Here is a 23,515-nt window from a genome sequence, read left to right as displayed (position 1 = left end):
CCTCGCCCGCGCGTTCCGCCGCACGAAGGTTCCTACGGCTGACGGGGCCGCCATGTTGCGGGCCTGAGGCGGGGTGAGCGCCGCGCCCCGCAGCACACGAGGGGCCGGGGGGAGGCCATGGGCCTTGGGAAGCGCCGGTGAGCGAGCGAGGGCCGCGGGCAGGGCAGGGCGCCCGGGGCTTGGCTGTGCCGGGGAACCCTCAGCCACCTCCCAGCAGTGGCTGGCCCATGGGGGAAAGCTGCTCCCACAAGAGCAGGAGAAGCCGCCGAGCAGGAGCTGTGCCACTGGGTGATGGGCGCCACTTGGACCATGTCTTCCACCCGTTTTGTTGGCCAAGGCTGAAGCGGAGCTCATGGGCAGGGGTGGTCGTGCCCATTGTGCGTCCCAGGAAGATGTGCTGTGCTGGGCAGAGCATCCCAATCGCACCCAGCTGCTTCCACAGCCGCTTCTATGGTGCGCTGGGGAGGAGATGACCTCTCCAGTATCAAACCACCTTGTTGCTTCTAGGCTGTGTTTCAAATGATGGTTAAACCCAACATGGCTGTGGAGCTACTGTCGCTTCAGCTGCTGCCCAGAGGAGAGGAAAGGCCGCGGGTATCCAAGTCTTCAGCACAAGTTCTGTGGAGCGCTTAAGAAGGTAAGTGGCACTTGTCAGTCTAGTCAAATAGCTGGTCCTTCACTGGTAAACAGCGGCAAAACACATGGCCCTTGCTCCCATCAGCAGCTCGTGCCAGTGTACGTCCATCCGCTCTTGTGTCCGCCTCCAGGTGCTGCCATTCAGCATCCTCAGCGGCCACTTGCTGGTTTTATTCCTTCGCACCTTGTTGCTGTCCACGCGGTTTATAAACCCCAACTTAATGAACACAAACAGGCATTTGGGATTCTGGGAACAACCTGGACTATCTCAGGGACTCTTCATCAGGGACTGTAGCGATAGGACAAGGGGTGATGGGTTCAAACTGAAGCAGGAGATTTAGGTTGGATATAAGGAAGAAGCTCTTCCCTGTGAGGGTGCTGAGGCGCTGGCACAGGGTGCCCAGAGAAGCTGTGGCTGCCCCATCCCTGGCAGTGTTCAAGGCCAGGTTGGACACAGGGGCTTGGAGCAACCTGCTGTAGTGGAAGGTGTCCCTGCCTGTGGCAGGGGGTTGGAGCTGGAGGAGCTTTGAGGTCCCTTCCAACACAAAGGAGTCTGGGATTCTGTGTACAAACCCTTCAAAAGACTTTTATTCCCTGCAAAACAATCAGTTGGACTTAGAGGAGGGTCTCCCCCAGGTGCAAGCACTGACCACAGTGAGCCCTGCCAGTGGAGGGACTGTAGAGCAGGAGCTGCCGCTTCATCAGGATGGATGCATGCTCCAGGCAGGGTAGATGTTGGGAAGAGGGCGAGCCCCAGGAGGGTGTCCCCAGCCCCCTCTGCAGTACCAGGGTGATTTTCCAAGGGGGTGGCAGCAGCGTCCCTGCCAGGCAGAAGGGAAACAGGCCAGTTTGGGGTGATTCCTACCCGAGAGGGAGCTGCAGGGAGTCCCTGCTGCTGTTCCAGGGCTGATGTGTGATGGGGGGTCCTGCCCAGGGGGTCCCAGCGCTGCTCCTGTGCACTGATGGCTGTGGAGTCTCTGCATAGCCCCCGGTCAGTGCCTGGGGGCTGTGTGCTCCTGCCTCGGCCACCCAAAATGTGATCAGCATCAGTAATGCTTTGGGTGATGAAATCCACTCCAGCTCTGCGTAATCCCCTCACTGCCCCCCTGCATCTCCACACTGCCCCCTCCATCCCTCACCGGCAGCTGCGTCCCTGCGCTGTCACTCCGTCCCCACACTGTCACCTGCATCCCTGTGCTGTCCCTCTATCCCTGCACTGTTCCTCCATCCCCATGCTGTCCCTATATCCCCACACTGTCACCTGCAGCCCTACACCATCCTTCCATCCCGTACTATCACGTGTGTCCACACACAGTCCCTCCATCCCCACGCTGTCCCTCCATCCCACAGTCACCTGCATCCCCACGCTGTCCATCCATCCCCACACTGTCCCTGTGTCTCCCCACTCTCCCTATATCTCCACACTGTCCCTATATTCTCATACTGTCACTCCATGCCCGCTCTGTCCCTATATCCCCACACTGTCCCCTGCATCCCCATGCTGTCCCTCCATCCCCATTCAGTACTTCCACACTGTCCCGTGTCCCCACACTGTCCCTCCATCCCCACATTGCCACCTCCATCCCCGCGCAGTCCCATCCACCTCCCCCCATCCCCATTACCCCAGTGTCCCACCGCACAAGCACCGTCCCCTCCGTCCCCCCCTTTTCACCCCCGTCCGCACCGCCCCGTCCCCCCGCCCGCCGCCGAGCGCCGCCCCGCGGGGGATGATGTAACCCCCCCCCGGCCCCCGCCCGCCGCCGCCCCGGCCCGCCCGCACACGGCGCGGCACTCGGCGGCGAGCGGCGGCGCAGCCATGTGCCCCTGCGCGCTGCGCGGCGGCCCCCCCGCGCCCTGCCCCTGCAGCCCCGGCCGCGCCGCTCGGCCCTCGGCCGCCGCCCGCCTGGTCGCCGCCCGCCTGCGCCGCCTGGGCGATGAGCTGGAGCAGCGGCGCAAGGCGCGGGGCCGCGGGCCCGGGGCCGGCCGGCGCCTGGCCGCAGTGGTGTGCCTGCTGTGCGCCATCACGCCCGCGGCCGCGCTGGCCTGGCTGATCCGCAGGAGGAGCCTCTAAGCGAGAGGGGCGCTGGCCGGAGCGGGGAGCAGGCGGGACGCGCAACAGGTCGGCACCGCGGCGGGGACGGGGACGGCGGGGCGCGGGTGCGGCCGGAGCGGCGCGGCCGGGCAGGGGTCGGGACGGGCGGAGCGCGCTGTCCGCGGTACCGGCTGCGGCGGCTGATGGCGGCAGCGCACGGAGCCCCGGGTGCCGGTGCCGTCACTGCCAGGTCGCTCCGATCTCCTCTCTCCTTTCCCCTCTCCCCCTTTCCCGAGACTCCCCAAACACCCCCTTTCCCCTTCCCCAAACTTTCCACGCTTCCAGCCCTGTCCCTCCCCTCCGCCCGGGTCATCCATGCTCTCACGGGGCAGTTCCAGCTCTATGCCCGCACTGGGTGAGCCTGTGGCTCCAGTGGGAGAGCGGCAGCAGCACAGGGTGGCTCTTGGGGATCAGAGCAGGTCCTGCATTACCCCAGCTGTCAGCCCTGGGAGATGGAGGGTGCTCGTCCCGCACATCCGTGCTTGCAGAGCCTCCAGCCCTCTTGTGAGTGGAGAAACGTCCCATGTCCTGCCATCCCCTGTTGGGCTTTGGACCCACGGGTGCTGCAGGGCACCCATCACTAAGGTCCCTGAGGGGTGGGATGTCCCACAAGACCATCCAGCGGGGTAGCCCAGGACTTTGGCTGGCTGTGCCTGGCTCTGAGTTTTGGATAATGCCTTGCCCCAGTGCTGGAGGCTTTCCCCAAGAGTTCCCAAGCCACCAGCTGGGGAAAAGCATCCAAGCCCAGTCACTGCTCGTTCCTAGAGCTCCCACTGTGCTCCAGGACCACCGAGCAAAGCAGCAGCAGGGAAATGGGATATACCTGGTCCTGTAACCCTCATTGTCATCCTGGGCTGGTGGGGACAGCTCTGCACCCTCAGCTCTGGGAGCAGGCAGGGACACTGAGCGCATGTGGGGTCACCTCAGAGGGTTTGGGTGCTCTGAAGTGCTCTTTGGGACATGGGTTTCCCCCCACAGAAATGAGGAACAAGGGCTCCTATTTTGGGTGCTTTAAATTGTATCTATGTATGTTCCTTAATGTCTGTCTGTGTTGAGGAAGGATCTGAAGTGCATGTCCAACTTTGAGCGTGCTTTCATATCCCACAGCTCGGACAGGGTTTAGGCAAGAGCTTAAAATGAGCTGAAAAATGCCACCAACACTGGGCTGACCTTGGACAATTCCAGTTTAACTGAGCTGTTTGCAAGTCTTGGGCCAGACCTCGGCTGTCAGGAATCAGGTCTCTATTGCAGAATGTCTTGCATGCTTTTTAGGTGCATGAGGTGCCGTTAAGTACATAGGAACAGTGTGGAGGAAGAGTGTGGTTACCAGGAGAGGTGAAAACTGAGGTTTTCCAGCAGGTCTGTGTGTGTGTGCACTGGTGTATGGGGGGGCATCGCTGTCGTCTCTCTGTCTGAGCCACAGCTGCTGTGTCTGTCGGGAGGTTGAGCTGGTTACCTTTGAGAAAGCAAAACCAGAACAAAACTGGGTTTTCTTGATGAATCAAAGCCTCAATTTCTATAAAATATGAGTATTTTATAGAGGTATGAGGCTCTAGGATGGCATCCGACCTTCCTTCCCTTCCTGTCAGTTTAGTTCTGGTGCTTGGAAGCAAACCCACCCGTCTGAGTTGCTTGCCTCTAAAAGTTGAAATCCAAGGGGAGACTGCAGTGATCTCCTTTATCTGGTGTCTCGGGGTCCTTTTCTCTCTAACAAGCCAGGGAATTTCCTCCCTGCCCGCTCTCTCATCCCATGGAGAGAAGGTGGCAGTGGACGGGCCGGCAGAGAGATCCTGTTCTCTGACCCCGTGGATCAGTGCACATCCTCTGCCCAGACTTCTGGCACTGCCACGAGGCCAAAGCTGTTTGGAAGCTGTTTGTGAAGGTTCACATAGCTTTGGTTGGCCGGATACTAATTTTCCCCCCCAGTCTCTTCTGCTGTTGACTCTGTGCAGCCCTCACCTCCGTCTGGCTCTCTGCACTTCAGGCCAAGCAGTAACCAGTTGCTTATGAATTGCTTTGATAAAGACACTGTGGAAAAGCAAAGCGTTGTCCTCATCACACTGAGGGAGCTCCTTCAGCATGCACAGTCCTGCCTCGCAGCTTCAAAGGCTGCACAGACAGGATGTGCTGAGCTGCCTCCAAATGCTCGGGGGCTTCGTGGACACAAATATAAACGTAAGTCTCTGAAGAGAAGATCCTTGTGTGTGATGTGAAGCAGTTTCAGGGATAAAGAGGCCAGATGTGGAAGAGTAACAAGCTAGGACAGTCTCCTGGTTGTCCCTGTGTGCAGCGGACTGACCTGTCTGTCTCCTAGCAAGCTTCTAAGGCTCAAGTGACCAAGCTGAGGGTGAAAACTCAATGCCATCCCAGAATAATTAAATATATCATCTACACCTCAGGGTTATTTTTGGGTTATTTTTGCCATTAAGAATCTTTTCTGCTCATCCTCAACAGTAATTTGCTCACACCAGTGGAGGTGTCTGATTATCCACAGTGTCTCAGAGTCCAAGTGACAGTGCAGTGAGCTGGGCTGGGCTCAGGGCTGTGGTAGGACAGAGTGTTTCTGAGCAAAGTATATATTTTCCTGCCACGCTCTGCATTGGTAATAATATTCTGCAACATTGATAATAATTGTTCTGCAACAAGACGGGAAGTCCAGGCTCTGAGCACTTGTGATCTTGGGGATTTCAAGGAAGGGCTCAGAAGAGGAGAGTCACTTGTACACTTAATAAATGCGTTGCAAAGTCAGTATTTGTCTTGTGATCTGATGGTTGCAGAAGGAATAGAAAAGCTAGAGGAAGAGGCCGGTTTCAGCTTGGTTTACCACTTGAGTTCTCTTCCTGCCTTTTCAAGTGGTAATAGCATTTTGCATTGGCTGCTGTGAGCCTACGTCCCATTTCTGAGGAGGAAGGTTGGTAGTTGTTCCCTCAGGTCCTTGTGGCTTTGCACAACAGTGCAGCTCAGGGAATAATCCTGGGTACCAGGGAACTTCTCCTGGTGATGCCAGGGAAAGCAGGATTAGGGCTGCTGCATGTGACCAGCTTGTATCTGTGGAGCATGCTTGGGATTTGGGGATGGATGCTTTGCAAATGGCAGTTTTATAATATATAATCTGACATCACCTTGAAATATCCAGCCAGGGCATGAAGTATAGTTGTCATGTAGCAGGCTGGCATCCGATGTCACTTGTGCTTCGCTCTATTAGTTCAGAAGTGGCAGTGTATTAAAATCAAACCCTACTTGTCCCTGCCAGCTTCACCGGCCTGGTTCGGTGCCCACTGTGCTGCCAGTAATTCCCCCCGCTGTTTGCTGCGAGGTTCATGCAGAGCCACTCTGTCCAGAGTCTCAGTACAGTTAATTATCTGTATTAAAACGGGGTTGATAAGATGTCTGGAGATGTCACACTGAGCTGTGCAGGAGAGCAAAGGAAATGAAGGACCAGAGGCAGCACAGCTCGCGCAGGACTAAGCTGTGAGCTCAGCAGTGAGCTGCCGTTCCATACGAGGACAGGCATTCAGCATGTTGTGCCCTGTGCGCATCCCTGACACAAAGAGGCCAGTGCCGTTGTTTATCCTCCTGGATAACGAAGGAAGAAGGAGCCTGCTCTTCCTAGTGGCAAGCATCCTACTGGAAAATGCCAAAGGTCCCCAACACCCTTGCCCCAGCTTCACAGTTCAGTTGCACAAGGGAAACTTCATCATTAACTTGCACGATAAACAAGCAGCAGAGTTTTCAAGAGCAAACAGCAATCCAGAAATGCCTCTTTCTGCAGGTGGGCTATAGCCAGGCCACTGCCTCGTGGAAAGATTGGAGCCCCAACATACTTCTTTTCCCTGTTTCTTCTGAGTTCTTCCCTAGTAGTTGTCCTCTTATTTCCTCCTACCTCTTGAACCTCCTCCTAATTGTTTCTTGGTCTTCCAAGTTACCCTTCTGTCTCCCACAGAGATGCTAATGAAGTGTGAGTGTACATGGATACAGGCTGCTTGGGAATTTGAAAGGGCTCTTGCCCAGCCCTTGTTCTCTCATTAACCTGCTGCTGTGTGAGGAAGGAAACGAGAGCGCCCGGTTTTGTCCTTGTCTCAAGCCTTCCCTTAGCAATCCAAGCCCTTGAATATATGTATTTTCTTTTAATATATCAATAACTGTTATTTAGTTTATTAGGAGTGGAACTTGTGCCAACAGAATTGCCTGTGTAATCCATTTAAATCAAGAAGTTACATGCTGACACGTTAGCCGGGAGCAGAGCTCCTTTTGCCAACTGCTTGAGGGGCCATGAGCTCAGATTCTCCCCTGGCTTTATGCAGGTGGTGCCCAAGCAGGGCTTTGTGTCCTGTCTGAAGGAAGATTAGTCAAAGAAGTGCTGAGCTGAGAGCAGGGACCCCCTACCTGAGTCATTTCATGCTCATCCTACTCAGCATCCCGGAGAAGAGCAGCTTGCTTTGTGTGTGTGTGTGTAAACAGCAGCTCAGCGAGCTGTGTGATAAAACTGCAGGATTTAAGGCTGGAGAGTTCAAAGGAATTGGGAAGTGGAGCTGCCTGTATCTATTAAAAGCAATGGGATGTGTCGAGGCTGGATGAGATGGTTTTGCAAATAGCAGCCAATGCGATTTGTCGTCTCACAGCCTCATTGCTTAATAGGAGCAATGAATCAGAGCAACTTGCTGAGCGAAATCTGCATCCCTCTAAATGACCAGGAAAAGAGGGATACGTCACCAAAGGGAATGGTGGGTCCCATGAAACATTTCAAAGCAAGTGATATTTTCTTTATCACTTCGTGTTTACCATAGACACCACATTTTTCATACAGGAACTCAGCTGTAATTCCTTCTTTCTTTGTAAGTAAATGATGGCTGCCCCATCCCTGGCAGTGTTCAAGGCCAGGTTGGACACAGGGGCTTGGAGCAACCTGCTCTAGTGGAAGGTGTCCCTGCCTGTGGCAGGGAGTTGGAACTGGAGGAGCTTTAAGGTTCCTTCAACTCAAACCAGGCTGGGTTTCCATGAAAAATATTGATAGTAGTGGACAATCTCCTCCCCCCCTCCGAGTTTCAACCTTATGACACATAAAATAAACACATTTGCAGCAGCTCTACAGAGGGGGGATGCTCTTTCCAACTTGCTCTCCACCTCAGTGTTACAATAGGATGCAGTTTGGCTTTCCTCAGCCTGTTCAGACCCGAAGTACCACATTTTGATCTGTCTGCTGACTGCCTATTGTGGGAAATTTGGAGGAACTCCACTGAAGTCAATTGGGTTGCCCTGGATTTACAGTGCTGTAAATGAGATCAGAATTTGGCTCAAAGTATATTCCATTAATGAGTCAGATACTGGCAATGCAGCCAATATGCACCCAGAAATGGCTTTAACACAGCCTAGGATATTCAGAATTGTTTTATGGGAAGATGGGCTGAAGGCCAGGATTCTGGGGTTCGCTTTTATTCTTTCCATGAAATACACCTTTAAGCAAAAGGCCAGCACGAGGCTGATGCAAAACTTAAGAGCCATTTAAGCTCTTAGAATAGGGTATTATGAGATGCATAAACATTGTGCTGAGCTCTTTGCCCACCCCAGAGGAGATTTATCATTCGGAGTTCAAGGCATTCTAGGATTTATCAACTTTTACAGGTTTTTATAGATTTTTCTATACATTAAGTGACACAGGGAGACAGTTTGTAAAATATAATGGCAGCAAGGATGATCTGTTGCAAGCCATAGATGGCACAGGAGGACAAGGGTTCATAGCTGGCGATTGAGCGAGCTACTACAGGAGAAAGAATAAATAAGGATTAAATGGTTTCGCTTGGGAGGAAATCCTTTGACCAACTCCTGAAGTCTTTATTCCAGTGTAACTTGAGTAAATACCTCACCTGAGTGTCAGCAGCCACATCCTGGGCTGTTCCTCTGCATCCCAGCCTCACGCAGCTCAGGCTGTGCTCTGCTTTCCCACCCCGCGATGCTGACGTGGTTTGTTTTGAAGACCTCTCTATAAAGACAGCTTTTGTGAGAAGTGCAGAATCTCCTCCCTGTGCCGTTTGACACGTCCAGAGACATCCAGAGTGCTGTCTGTCTGTCTGTGCTCAGCACCGGCCTGGACCTGAGTATGCAGCTGCGCCAGTGCAGGCTGAGATCCCTGGAGGCCGGTGTGTGAGCGCAGGGCTGCGGGAAGGGCTGACTCCATGTGTGCAGGCCAGGAGGCTGAGCAGGACACATTTCAACCCCTGCTGGGCTATTTACTGACAGCTGGTTATCCATAGAATCACAGAATCCCAGACTGGTTTGTGTTGGAAGGGACCTTAAAGCTCCAACCCCCTGCCACGGGCAGGGACACCTTCCACTAGAGCAGGTTGCTCCAAGCCCCTGTGTCCAACCTGGCCTTGAACACTGCCAGGGATGGGGCAGCCACAGCTTCTCTGGGAAAAGTCTGTGCCAGCGCCTCAGCACCCTCACAGGGAAGAGCTTCTGCCTCAGAGCTCATCTCAATCTCCCCTCTGGCAGGTTAAAGCCATTCCCCCTTGTTCTTTCCCCAGATGCCCTTGTCAAAAGTCCCTCTCCAGACTATAACAATATATTAGTTAATATAAAAGTAAAATATTATAACAACCCTCTCCAGGTTATCAATGGTCTGTGCTCTGTTGGCTGGTTTTGTGTAGCCAGTGTTACCATGTTCATACTTTAGGAACACGGTAACATTAAGTAGTTGTTCCAAGTAGTGAGCACCTTTCCTATTTACCTTCTGCCAAACCCCTAAGTAGCTCTGCAAGAAGACATATAAAATACCTGCAGCACTCCAGGGAGTGAGTGTGCATGTGGAGCCTGTGTGTGCAGATACAGGAGCCCCAGGAGCTGCGTGGCTATCTGGGAGCCTTGATCCCAGCAGTGCAAATGAAAACATGCTTTGAGTCTAGATGATTCATTCTGGCTTGAGTCCTTCAAAGCTATTTCCAGTGTTGCTTCAGATTCCTGAAAAGCAGAAAGCAGGGCTGTGAACTGAGGGAGAGGTGGTAATTGCCACATCATGTGTGCAGCAGCAGCTCGAGCAGCTCACAGCAACGGGGATGGAGCAGATATGGTTAAATCTGTTGAGGCTGAACCAGAGATGTTGTAGGTTACTCAGTCCCGTTGCAGCGCCAGGACTTGTCCCCTCACAGAGGAGGTTTCAGTTCATCTCAGAGATGGTGCCACTGAGTCGCAACAACCTTCACGCTGGCATAGGCAGGGTAGTGCTACAGAAGACAGGGAGGTGTTTCTGGCTTTACATCAGAGTAATGCTGCTCAGAATCTGCCCCAAAGCTGTTTGCCAGCCCTAATTACACTGACTTCATAGCCGATGCACTTGCACAGTCAGCTACTCCCCCCTCCCTTCTCCCAGCCCAGTGAAATCACCTCATCCCAGCGGCAGCAGAGATTTCTCCACTGAGGTTTCTGTAAGGTCACTCACTGTCACAGTCTCTGCAGACGAGACACCACAGCCTGAAAGACGGGACCTACCCCAGCGAGTGCTGATATCAACAGGCCGAGGTATAAATGGGAATTGCAGAGTGGCTCCCCCTTGGGCACCTCGCCTGCTAATTTGCACTTAGATAGGTGCCTTTCTCTGAGCACTTTATTAATTAAGGCTTGAAGCCCACCTCTAAGGCAAAGAAGTTATTACTGCCCTCATTTTACAGCAGCAACTGAAAGAAGTGGTTTGCCCAAGGCCACAAATCTAATCAGTGGCAGAAGCAGGAATGAGTGAGCTCTTCCAGTCTCCTGTGATACTCACTGCGCCCCGTTGCCTACCTGGAACAAAATTAATGGCTTCCCTAAAAGTTAATGTTTTTGTTAACGTGATGTAAATGAAGATGGAGCACCCAAAAGAAGGAGCCTTGCAGAAGGAGAGCTCACCAGACATCCTGCAGGAGCACAGAGATAACGGTGTAATCTTGTGTTGAACCACCAAACCATCCTGCCCATAAATTACATACCTCTTCTTGTCAGTAGATTTAGCGGGAGGGTTCAAGCATAAATTTCAAAGAAGCTTTTATTGTAACCAATGCATCAATATAATTAAAACCAAACACAATTCTTTTGCTTTCTTAGGCTGGAGAGAACCCTGTGCCCTTGGAGAAAATTGTTTCCCCTTTTCCTACAGGGAATCCAGAGCCTGAGCAGCAGCTGTGAAGACTGGAGAGAAAGAAAGAAGTGGAAGATGTTGGAAGTGCTTTGGGCAACGTGAAGAAGGATTTGCACAGAAGGAGCTGTTCAAGGGCCCAGCAGCAAACCAGAGACACATACATGCTTATATATAGAAGAATGTAAACCCTCCTGTATGCATACGTTAAGACGTGCATGCCTTGTTGAGAACGTAAGCAACATTCCTTGTAGATGATGGTGGTCTGAGCATTCGTGCTCCTGCAGTCGGAGTCAAAAGATTAGTGATGTCCTTGCTGTAACACTAGCAGTTTCTCCACTGCGCCTTGTTTATGGCAACGTAACCGTTCCTTTCAATGCAGTGGGGTGGAAAATACATCCAGAGTTAAGTACTACCTTGAGAGACCAAGCTTGCTGCGGGACGGGCACGGCCTGGCCGTGGGGCGGGCACGGGTGCTTGGCAGCTTGGACGACAGACAGTCTGTGTGTGTATATATTCAGTGCTATAGCACCAGGTGAGATAAGCTGTTCTTCTGACTTTAGTTTCTCTGGTGCTACATTTCATATTTGTCTGGGGCTAAACTGCCTCTCTGTGGTGCTACAGTTTCCCTGAGAGGATGTTCTGAAACATGGGACAAGGAAAAATCTATTTTGGTTATTGATATTTATACACAAGATAGCAAAAAAAAAATACTACTTGTTGAGAAGGTGCTATTATTGTTTCTTTCTTTCAATCTCTGCATAAATTAAGACAAAAGAATCTAGCCCAGAACTTTATAAAACTCCTTTTCTTTGGGGCAGCTCTTTTTCTTTGGATGGTTGGGAGCTTGGGAAGCAGCATTCCCTGGGGTGGCAGTGACACACCAGCTCTTTTCACTGCAGTGGATGTGTCCAAGTCTGCTGGTGCAGAATCTCCTACAGCTCCAGAGCTGGGTATCCTCCTGGATGGTGATTTAAGCCTCAAATCCCTTGAACCAGGGAAGAGAACTGCATCTAGAGTAATCAATAAACTGGGGGATAACAAGAAAACTTGTCCTTAGAAAGCAAAGGGCTTTTTTCAGTCTAGTACTGAGCACTTTTTTTCTTGCAGCCAAAACTACCTGTCAGATCCTGTAGGATACCTTCCAGATGCTATTGACAGTGATTATTGTGTGCAGGTTTTTAGAAACATTTTTCCCAGCTTCAGATATTTGCACCAGAAAATTGTCCCTCCCGTGGCAGGGGGGGATTTCAAAGGCATAAAGGAATGTCATAAAGGAACCTGATTTCCAAAGGAAGTTTGGCTCCCTGTCTTTCAAAAACCCTGACCCTCACCCAAGGAACAAGGCAAGTCAAACCTTGTGTCCTTCACTACTGCAGGAGAAATGTTTCTAAGCAATCTAAAAGCTCAACTCTCCCTTTATCAACTATTCCCCGATGTGTTTTGGGCCCCTGCACACATCTTCATGGGTATTATTGATCCCAGTCAATTCACAAACAGCAGAAAGGGCTATGCTGAAAGAGCAAATTGTTCCTCATGAGTAACCTTGCCCTACTTTAGATTATGTGCAGTGTTGGGAGGGATCATGTAGCTACGTGTAGTTGTCTATTGATAGAGTTTCGATGGTCTCACAACCACAGGGACCCACAAAACATTTTCCTACCATTTGGGGTCTGATGCTCAGTAGTACTCAGCATCCTGTCCCCTTCCTGGCTCAGCCTCCTGCTGAGATAAGTAAGAATTCTTCAAGCAAAAGGAGGAGCCTCAGCTGATTTCAGCAGTGTTGCAGGTGCTGGATCAGGCGTAGTCTTAAAAATAGAACTTTCTGCAGATCACTCAAACGAGGGAGTGGAATTGTGTGTACAGTGTTGCACAGCCAGATTGAACAGGAAAGAATCGATGGGGAGGACTGGATGGGGAACTGCTCCACAGGACACACATCCTGCAGGAGGCCTTTCCCCCCCAAAAAACCATCCTTCCTCCCCGTGTATGTAACCCACATACCCAGAGGCAGCCTTGTGCCAACCCATTTGGTACGGGATTTGGCTTCCCTTTCTCAGTGCAAGAGAGAGGCCTCTCCCACATATTCCTCACCTTTAACATTTATTAGCTCCTGAGTTCTGAAGGTTTAATAAACTTCTCACCTGGAATATGCATTATTCCATTTGCTCTTCCATCTCTGGGCATGCAGGATGTGCTGCTGCTGGTTCTCCTGCTGTTGGGGTCTGCAGCCAGGGGACTTCTTGAGGTATTTTTCCCTAAAAAATTCCCCTGAAACAGCACAGTGAAGGAAGAGGAAAGGACTCATGTCCTTACCGTGAGTCCTCACCTTGGGAAAGACCCTTAAATCAGTGATCAACCTCGGTAGCAAAGTGATGGGCTCAGCTCCCTCCATCCTAACCCTCCGTGGACAGGCTTTTTGGTAAACCCCCCAAGCCTCAGAACTCCCAGGGATCAGTGTCCTCCTTGGTGGTTCCTCAATAGTCATCAAAACCATTAGGAGACACGTGCTGTCCATCGCTACTCTCATGAAACAACCACCAAATCTATGATCCTTCCCAAGTGAAAACCAGAGCAGGTCCAGTACCCAAAGTCCTGCTTTAATCCTGATTTGCTTCACTTTTGTCACTCTAAGTGGGATGTTTGGTGTGAACCAAGGGTTAAGTTTTGGAGACTTTCATCTCTGAGTTGCTGTGTGAAGTGAGCTTTGCTAGAGAAGCAGCTTACCAGCCCTTTAGAGCCAGCATTCGCTGTACATAAGTGGCATTACTTACTAGAGGGTACATATTTGTCAAAGCCTTACATTTTCTGGTATAATTGCTATTCTTGAATGCCTCCGTTTTTTGACAAGGGGTGTTTTTATCCTTTCTAAAATCCTTGCTTGAACCCTGGTTGATGTTTGTACTGCAAAAGCAAGCATGCTGTGTACTCCCCTAGCGCTGCTCCGGCTGTATTGCAGCAGCTGTGTGAGGTGGTGGTTTCTGGGCCGTACTGATGGGTAGGAAACCAGCACAGTTCCTCGCTGCTTCTCCTCTGCTCTTTTCCTCACGGCAGCCAAGAAGCCAGTGATTTTGATGAGCTCTGCAGTTGTGCCTCTGTAAAGAAGGGGAGTGCTCTCTAAATGAGAAAAGACTTCATCTTAGGTTTCAGCAGCGGGTCTGTGTGAAGCCCGAGGAGGAGGTTATGAGATCATAGTCTATATAGAACACCACATAATGTGGCTGTGAGGAAAGTCTTGATTAATTTTTAAAGCTGCACTTCCCCAGGACAGCTCCCATCACACACTGGAACTTCTCACTGGCATAAAAAAACTGGCTGGTGTGGACTGTGAAGCAGCTCCTCTCCCCCAGCCTGTTGTTAAAACAAGTCCTTTGGCCAAATTAATCCTAGGATAGCACCACTGTGTGCTTGCAGGTCACACCCAGGACAGGATGAGGCCCATTAATTCCACATTCCTTCCTCTTCTCTTTTAGAATTCTTTTCAGTAGTTAAAATCATATGGAATGGGAGCAAGCCTCCTGTCATAACTTCCATGTGCCCAGGAGAGGCATCACCCAAGGAGAACACAGAAGTCACCCAAACCAGCGAGCTGTCAGTGGGGAGGAGTGAGAAGCCCATCGTGCCTCTGGGTCAGAGCGTGGAGGCATGCAGCAGTGACCCTGATTCAGCTAAGCCCCATACTAAAGCAGTTTCCTTAAATCAGAAACACCCGTTAAATCAGTTTAATCTGATTTGGGACTTTGCTTTGTTTCTGTATCATGCTAAAATGATGAGAGACTTAAATCCATTGCAGAAGCAGACGCAGCTCCTTTGAAGGAAATGGGTTACAAACTGGTTTGGTCAGCCTGGGGCAGTTTTGATGTGCACACAGGCTGTGGGATCAGGCACTTTTCCCTGCTGCCTTGTAAGATGAGGCTGTTTGGTCCTGCAGGCTGAGCAGGCACTGGAGATTCACACTGGTGACAGGGGAATGGCAAATGGGGAAGCACAACTGAAGGAGATCTTTCCCTTCTGCACAACTGCACTGCCATGTACACAGTGGTGAGGACAGAATAGTACCTCTACCTTAACATTCAATGTTAATTTTCCTACACATGGTTTTAAAACATCTGTGATCTTGGCAGACATCTAAGATATGTGTAACAAACTACCTGTGGCTCCAAATTCAATCCCAGACCCACGTTTTTTGTCTGTGTCAAAACCTGGCTATATTCTACCTCCACAGCAGATGACCAATATCTTCACATCTTTCCATAGAGCAGATTTGCCTGCAGCAGATTTGATTTTGAATCCAAAATTGTTCCTGTGTAATGCTCAGTGAGGCGCTGGGTGCTGTACACTGAGCTGAACTCCTCCACTGCAGTACAGGAGGTCAGGAGGTGCTGGCCAAGACAGCTCAACATCCAAAAGCCCAGGGAGGTCTAAACATGAGGCTTGATCTTCCCTAGGAAAAGGGGAGACCTTAGAGCAGCTCCAGTGCCTAAAGGGGCTATAAGAAACCTGGAGAGGGGCTTTGGACAAGAGCCTGTAGGGACAGGACAAGGGGAATGGCTTTAACCTGCCAGAGGGGAGATTGAGATGAGCTCTGAGGCAGAAGCTCTTCCCTGTGAGGGTGCTGAGGCGCTGGCACAGGGTGCCCAGAGAAGCTGTGGCTGCCCCATCCCTGGCAGTGTTCAAGGCCAGGCTGGAGCAACCTGCTCTAGTGGAAGGTGTCCCTGCCTGTGGCAGGGGTTGGAGCTGGACAGGATTTAAGGTCTCTTCCAACCCAAACCAGGCTGGGATTCCATGAAAACCCAACCCAAACCATTCTATGACAACACTGGGGTATCAGCTAGTCTGGGTGGAGGAGAGGAGTCCTCGTACGCTGCTCCTACCTTGGCCTTCTAGTTCTGCCCTGGTCTGAAGGTAGAAGCCCTTTCACTCCCAAGGCCATCTCTGCTCTGTACAGGTGTATATCCCTGTTCCCAGCAGGAGACACTTTGGTGCTTCTTCCCTCTGCCAATCCCACTGGCTTGAATCACATCTGTGTAACAAGGATCTCAATCAGCACATACCCCAGCACACTCCCTCGCTTGGGCCTTCCAAACCACAGCTCTGCCTCTGCAGTGTGACTGTTCCACTCCCCAGCTGCAAGAGAAAGTTATAAAACACAAAACAAGTGATTTTTTTCCTCCCCTGATAATATTTATTTGAATCCAAGAGTGAATTTTCATGTTATTCCCATCAGAGTTCTTCAGAGTTCATCCTGCCTCAATACTTGAGGAATTTCACAGGTTTTTTTAATATTTACAGAAAGTGACTTTGGAGCTTGGTAAATATTCACTGAAAGCATCTGGGTATTGAATTGTCATTATTAGTTACAGTTATTAGCTTCAGATGCCACCCAAGTAGAGAGCAAGGCCAACTGCAGTGGGATTTGGTTTTCATGGGTATTCACATTGCCCATCAATGTGAAGTCCACCCTTTATCACAAGAAAACAATGTTCCCCTCACCTCTGGTCCACGGGACGTTGGCAGAGCCTCCAGCCTGCAGCCAGGCTCCAGAGGTGAAGTGCGGTGAACACACCATGCCTTGAACACGCTGGTTTGGATGTAAACTCTGGCAGAGTCACTGTGCCCGTTTCCACCCTCACCAAAGCAAGAGCAAAGCGAAGCTCACTGCTGAGCCGAGTTCGGGAAGGCTCCTCTTTGTGGTTGGATGGGGCTTCTCTCTTTTGTAAAAGGAATTTCTTATGCTGAGACTCTTTGTACATATTTATAATGACTTTATTAAAAAAAAAAAGAAAAATGACTGTTCAATGGTGAAAAAGGCTCCGGGTTTTCATTTCCTCTCTGAAATTGGAGAGAATAATTTCTTTCCACAGCCATGGAACTCCACTGTGGTTTCTCGTCAGCTGTCGCTAGAGCTGAAGCTTCCCCTGTATGTTCTCTGATCCCAATGTCCTATCTGAGGGTGGAAGCATCCAGCCTCCCAAAGCCACCACGTAACACACTGGCAGCAGCACTGGGCTGTTTCCTCCCCAGAACAGGGGCTGAAGGGGGTTGGTTTAATTTAACAGCTCTATAATAGTGGTCTGTGGTAAATTCTTCATCTTGCAGGAATTAAGGTGATCTTTGTAATGCTTCCAGTAGAATAAATATCCACCATATAAAATTCCACCTTCTATTTAGCACTAATTCACCTTAATTCACTTTAGAGAAGTGGAGCACTGGGTGGCCCAGCACCCGAACCTGGTCAGTGGGAGGCCTCCCATCGGATCGCAGTGCTCCACCTTGTCACTGAGGTATGTGAAGAGCAACTCTGCTGCCAACTGGTAAAGAACATTCAGTAACATAAAAAAAAGACTGTAGGAATGCAAAAGCTGTTCCTCACCTGTCCCTTTGATCGCCTTCATTATCACCAAATGGAAACAAAATCCATTGGAAATGGGATCAACTGCTATCTGTCATGTCAGGCTCGTATCGACCTTTCCATACACTCCTCCAAATACAATTTCCAGGAGCATGTAGGAAAAAGATCAGAATTAGAAGTGGCTTTTCAAACACTTTCAGGGCAGGTATCACGAACTCTGTAACGAATGGGCATTGCCCTGCAAGCTGGTGCTGAAACCTTCTGTAAATCCCTTCCTACAGAACCAGTCATTTCCCTTTTCCAAGTGACTGTACCACACCACCACACTATCGTACACAACATTTCTGTGCCCACTGAAAACCTTGCTTCCTTCCTGCCTGAACTTTCTTTCCTGTGCCAAAAAGGCTATTCCCATTGGAGATGGCCACTGGATTCCTTGGCTTGATTCCCCACTTTCATGGGATCCACTTGACAAGAATCAACTCACTTTGTTTTGGCACGTGAAGCTTTTCCTCCTCTAATTCCCAGAACCTCTCAAGCCAGAACTGGACTATCTTCCCCACTCAGCCTCTCCTGTTTCTCCTCTGGCTGTACTGAACCACTATTTCCAAAGAAATGGTGAGCCCTAATCCTGTTACCATTAGCTCCTGTTTGCTTTAATTCTTCTCCCTGGGGAGTTTCACAGCAGGAGGGGAAGGCTGCAGCCAGTACACACACAGAGGCTCATTTCCCCCAGGTACAGCTCTTCCTGATGATCCACTCAAGTGGATTGTAAGCTTACAGCCATTTCCATAGCAATGAGCAGGGAAGATGCCACAGTTGCCTAATGAGGAGCTTTCTCTGGGCATGCAGCACAAAGCAATGGTTGTTTAGTGAAAGAGAAAGCTCCATCCCACAAACAGCAAGATCCATCTGTGTGCAAGTGCCGCTGCAGCACCCCCAGCAGAGGTGGGAACTCAGTGACATGAAGTGTGGTCATTCTCCTGTTAACAGCACAAGGTGTCTCCTCAAAGAGCTTTTCCTCTCCACCACCTCAGGTGGATTATCCAGCTTGAGTTGAACCCAGGCTGGCTCCTGAAGCTGCTGTGTAATTCTGCCCTCTCTCAGGGCAGGCAGCCTCAGGAGCCCAGCCTCCCTGGAGCCCTGCACCCTGATGCCCCAGTGCTTGTGGTACCAGTGGTGCTGTGTAGACTCACGTGTTTCCTGGGTTTGGACCCAGGCAGGCTCTGGATGAAGCCACTGAGCCTTCCTCAGGGGCTGCTCTGAGGAGCATGTTGCAGAGAGAAGTGAATCTGTGAGATGCTCTTGATCAGGACCTTGACTTTTCACCTGACAAATCAAGCTTGACTTTAGCCTCTCTCTGCCTCCCACTCTTCTCCCCATATGCTAAGAAATCAGACAGTCTGATCATGAAAATTAAAGAGGAAAAACATTCCCTAGAAAAGCAAGTGTCATTTCCAGTGTCACTGGCATGGTCTTTCCCAAGTTCCTTGAGATTTCCAACCCATGCCATTTGTGGAATCAATTCCAAAACACGGCTGCTGGGAGAGGACATCTCTCCAACTCGAAATCAAGTTGGGGCAGGAGGTTCTGAAGCACTGTTTTGGAGGAGTTCTCAAGGGAAGCGTAACAGCAACAGCATAATTCTATGAGGTTACAGATTCAGAGAAGCAAGGGCCATTTAACATGAAAAATCTCACAGTGGTTTGAGCCAGAGGAGGACAGCTTTTTCCCAGTGTATCGGTTAAACACATGCAATTCACAGTACTCTTGCCTTATACATGCAATATTTAGCTATACTAAAAGGAGAGAAATAAAGGAAACATCCCAGGCAGTTTACAACCATGTAAGTTCAAGACAAAATCTTGGCTGTAGCTTAGCCATGGAGTTTGCCATAACATAAACCACCTCCTCCTTGCATCCAAGGATAAAGTTTTTGGATAGTAACAATTGTTGTTCTGTTGGCTCCTGGAGAAACAGAGCTGGAAGAAAGACTAAGATAAATCCAGGGGTTACTAAATAGGTGCCTCGGGATCACCAGATTTTCCAGCTCTGTCTTCTCTCCACACGTTATTCCATTTGTTGGCATGTATTTGGTTTAATACACCTGGAAATGAGCAGAGGTGGTGCCATCCTTCCAGCAACGCAGGGTTTCTACCGTGACAGAACGACAAAGAGGGCAGGTCTTCTCCCGGTCAAACCAGAGGCAGAGGCATTCTTCACAGAACACATGCTGTGGAGACAAAAGGGCATCACCAGGATGAGGGCAGGTCATCCAGTCTTGTCACACTCAATAGGACAGCCATGGGAGCAAGGAATGATTCAGGTTCAAGTGGACAGTGGGGCTGGCCAGCAGCACTCACATGATATGAAATCTAAATCCCAGCATTACTACTATTTCAGATGGCCAAAGCTAATGATATATTTACTCTGTTTCTTACTATAGCAGTGGAAAGAAACATTAAAAAAACATCTGGGCTAACAAAGTGGTTGAGAGGGTTTTCTCTACCGTGTTTCCACCCTCAATTCCCTGGGTTGTTTTACACATCTGTACTTAGCTCAAACAACCCCTTCCCTCCCCCTACTCATTGCATTTGCCTTTTTGTGCTCACATAGAATCATAGAATGGTTTGGGTTGGAAAGGACCTTAAGATCATCCAGTTCCAACCCCCTGCCGTGGGCAGGGACACCTCACACTAGACTATGTCACCCAAGGCTCTGCCCAGTCTGGCCTTGAACACTGCCAGGGATGGGGCAGCCACAGCTTCTCTGGGCACCCTGTGCCAGCGCCTCAGCACCCTCAGTCCCAGTTTCCCCTTCTTTATAAATGCCATTTTTCACTCCTTCTCTCATTTCAACACTGAGCCACAACAGGACTCTCCCTCCAGCCTGCCTTGGGTACAAACAGGGATCAGGAGGGATGGCTGCCCGGCACACACCACCATCTAGCCCCAGATTGTAAGAGCAGGAACAGGAAAAGAAGAGAGTATTGAGAAGCTGTAAGAAGCCGAGACCTCCTCAGCACATGTGGAGCCATCAGAAATGTTACTCATTGGAATCTCAACTCTGATAAACACATACCAAGATAGAATCTCTGGGGCTGACAGCTTGATAACATCTGCACAGATGTTCACAGGAATAGTAAGAGGCACTTTTGATTCACTGTGACCTACTTGCTTTAATTTGATAAGCCTGCTACAAAGCAGATAAAAATGCCTTGCATTCCAGATCCAAGATCTGGACTGCCAACTGCAGGCCCTGCACTACAAGGCTGGTCTTTTCCATCTCAATAGCTGTGATCAGCCCCTAAAGAGTGGCTCAGCTATCTCCAATCACTGCCTAGAAGAGGGCAATAAATACCCACAAGGACCTAGATCAAGTCCCAGTAAATGATTTGAGAAGTACCCAGGCTGACTGTGCCTCTCCCCACCCGCAGAAGGTAACCAAATGAATGCCAATGGGGAAACTTGACATGGGAAGTTGGGGTCTTACCTGGCACATCAGGATCAAAGGTTCCCTGAATTCTGCTTGGCAAATGGCACAGATGTCACCTGCCTCAGTGCAGTGCTGGCTGGTGGCACGAACTCCATAGGTCTGTTAGGGAGAGGTGAAAAAATCCCAGTGTCAAAGGGTTTGAAGGTAACCTGATTTTGACTACACATATACATAGACACTGTTTTTCACACCCAGATTCCCTGCATGACCTGGGAAGACACCTGTCTTATGTCACTGTATGAGGAAGGGTGATTTGGGCACCAGCACACAGAACAGAGGGAGTCTGGAGCTCTGTGTTCCCTGTTTTGTTTTCCCCTCGAGCTGACTCCATCTTTTAGTGCCTCCACTTGGAGCAATGATAATGGAGTGTAATGAGCTCAATGGGGAGCTGAAAGGATTAATTCAGCATCATTTGCAGAGGTGTTTAGGTAGTGGCAGGTATTATTCTTAGCAAGTTAGACAATAGAGGAAAGAATAACAGCAGCAGCACCCACAGGCTTCCCACTTGTCTTTTTAAATATGTGGAAGGTAAATGTTGCTTCTCCTATTGGAAGAGTAATAGGGGAAATGGAAATAAGCTGAGGAAAACTGACCGGTCCAAGCCCACAGAAAAAGCAAGGCAGCTCCACCAAACATCAGTGATGTTTTATGTTCCTTTCCTCTGCAGTCTTTGATTTCACCACTTTAAAATATGCCACAGTATTCCACTGCAACAGATCTAAATATCAGTACTGTATAATGTGATGCCTGAGATAATTTCTGTGCACTGTAGCATCTCTTTTAATGTCACTGCACATCAGGAGCTACATCCTTCTATTTAAAGTCCTTCTCACACTCTGCACTGCAAAGTTTTGTCAACTTCTTGCAGCTTTGGCCTCAATGGATTATACAGGGTGTTTCCAATCAAACAGGCCAGACTAGCAACAATCTCTTACCATAGCTGGAACAGGGCAGATAGATACCAGAACAGGTCCCTAACATCCCTGACGAGAGATACAGCTTATCCAGCCGTGGGACAACAAATGACTTTATTCTGTGATCCTGATGCACTGAGCAATTTTCAACTCCATCATTCAACAGTAACAAGGTTTAACCTATGAAACTGCTCTAATGTGTATGATTACTTACCTGTGGGGTGCAGAGGACCTTCAGTGCCTTCCTGACACTTCCCAGACGACCACAGATGTCAAAAGACTGCAATAAAGACATTCCAGTTTAGATACTTTTCACAGAGAGTGTGTGTGTGCATTCGTGTATACAGTCCAGAAACTCAGGGAACAGTGGCTCCAAATGGATACTCAGAGGGAACAAACATCCTAAGTAACAACAGTGCCAAAAAAGATCTCATGGTGATCATGAAGTATGTAATAAAGTGAATTGACAGTGGAGAAGGGTGGCCAAAAAAGCTCTGGTAACAATGGACTGCAGAGCAGGGACTTCACCGACCGAAAGAGGAGCAGACACCAGGGGGTTGTGGTGGGGTAAATTGTCCAGCCCTACCAAGGAGGAAAGAGCTAAAATGGACCCATTCCCACCATGAGATCTGAAGACCTGAGAAGCCCAGAAGAGAGGTTAGAAAACACCGTGGCTAGCTTGGGGAAAAGGGAAGGAGAAGCAGTCTTTTCACGTGGAAGAGGAAGAAAACAGCTTTCCTCAGCCTCTGGGAAAAGGAGACTGCCACACAGCTTGACTCTTGAGGTCTCAGATGATACTCTGCCCGTCCTGCTGCTGCGAGTGATTTAGGGGAGAGCAGTGACTAAATGCTACCAAGAGAAGAACGACCTGAGGAATGAGGAGCAGGACTGAGGCTGAGTTGCTCCCACCCACCTAAAGAGTGAGAAACTTCACTTGCCAGGAAGGGGGTGAGTGTCCAGCACGTTGGTACTCTGCAGATGTCCAACAGCAGGGGCAACACCAGGTCCTGTTCTTTTCCCCCTCCATTGCCCAGCAAACATGATGCAACTACATGTGGTGAGCAGCCCTCATTCCGGGCTCCTCATTAACCACTGAAAGCAGTTCAGAAAATAAGCTTGCAGACAATGATTGCTGAAAAGAGACTAAAGGACATAAATATTTACAGCTTGGCTGAGCAGTACAAAAGTGGGGGGAAAAGAGATAAACTGCCTACAAGTATCAAGGGGCTGAGCAAGAGAGGAGACACTCAGCATTCCTAAAGTGAAGACATGGAAAAACAGCAGCTTCAGCTTCCCTGCCTGCTGGCAGAACACAGGGAAGAAGATACTATGAACTAGACAAGATATGAAGAAATGATTGTGCAAAGAACAGCCCTGCATTAGTTGGGAGGAGGGACAGATGATATAAGAGGACCTTTCCATTTCAAACCTGCCTGAGTGAGAAGCAGGTAGGAGGGCAGGGTCGATGTGAAGCAGGACATGCAGAGCTGCACCAGCAGCACAAAGGCACCAGAATGCCTGGAGTTGGCTTTCTATTTTTTTCCCTTTTTGGTCAGCATGATTAAGTGGGCTCACTGCAGGGAATGCCAATGAGATCATCGGGCAAGAGATGTGGAATCAAATGAAGGCACCAATAATGCTTCCAGTCAGCACGTAAAAAGGCTCCCAGGGTCCTTGCAGTAATGCTTCCAGTCAGCAGCTAGCACTTGAGGCTGCCCACTACTACACTTTGTGTCTTCTAACAGGGGTAAGGATCAGCTTTTCTCCACAGTCCAATTCTCAGCTTTTTCTGGTTGCTTTGCTTATAGCACGACTTCTAATGCCTTTGCCCTGACTCTGATGTCTCCTCTCAGCCCATTTATTCCCCTTCAGTTTCTTTTCCTCTGGAGTTTTCCGTAACCTCAAAAGATGCACCTTGC

The 23,515-nt window shown here is 49.9% G+C and overlaps 1 protein-coding gene and 1 long non-coding RNA gene across 6 annotated transcripts in view; one reads left to right on the top strand and one right to left on the bottom strand.

The window, feature by feature from the left end:
- Window positions 1-8: 8 nt before the first annotated feature.
- Window positions 9-16,644, top strand: LOC115614092. 2 transcript variants are annotated; one of them, XR_003993620.1, is made up of 3 exons: window positions 11-73; window positions 508-637; window positions 10,805-16,615. It is a non-coding gene; the product is annotated as an uncharacterized LOC115614092 (long non-coding RNA). The 2 variants fall into 2 exon arrangements; XR_003993619.1 differs by having other exon boundaries at window positions 9-637; window positions 10,805-16,644.
- RNFT2 (ring finger protein, transmembrane 2) overlaps window positions 16,584-23,515 on the bottom strand; it is a 33,156-nt gene continuing 26,224 nt past the window's right edge. For 2 of the 4 annotated variants that reach the window (XM_030500375.1, XM_030500376.1), the window contains 3 exons: window positions 21,811-21,876; window positions 20,680-20,781; window positions 16,584-19,420 (listed from right to left, as the gene is read on the bottom strand). In XM_030500375.1, the coding sequence (XP_030356235.1) occupies window positions 19,286-19,420; window positions 20,680-20,781; window positions 21,811-21,876 (303 nt within the window). In that variant the 3' untranslated portion in view covers window positions 16,584-19,285. The remainder of the gene's footprint in view (window positions 19,421-20,679; window positions 20,782-21,810; window positions 21,877-23,515) is intronic. The other 2 variants (XM_030500374.1, XM_030500373.1) reach the window with 1 other exon arrangement.

The sequence above is a fragment of the Strigops habroptila genome, chromosome 11, assembly GCF_004027225.2.
Source record: "Strigops habroptila isolate Jane chromosome 11, bStrHab1.2.pri, whole genome shotgun sequence".
NCBI classification, from domain to species: Eukaryota; Metazoa; Chordata; class Aves; order Psittaciformes; family Psittacidae; genus Strigops; species Strigops habroptila.
This window is presented reverse-complemented; position numbering and strand designations above follow the sequence as displayed.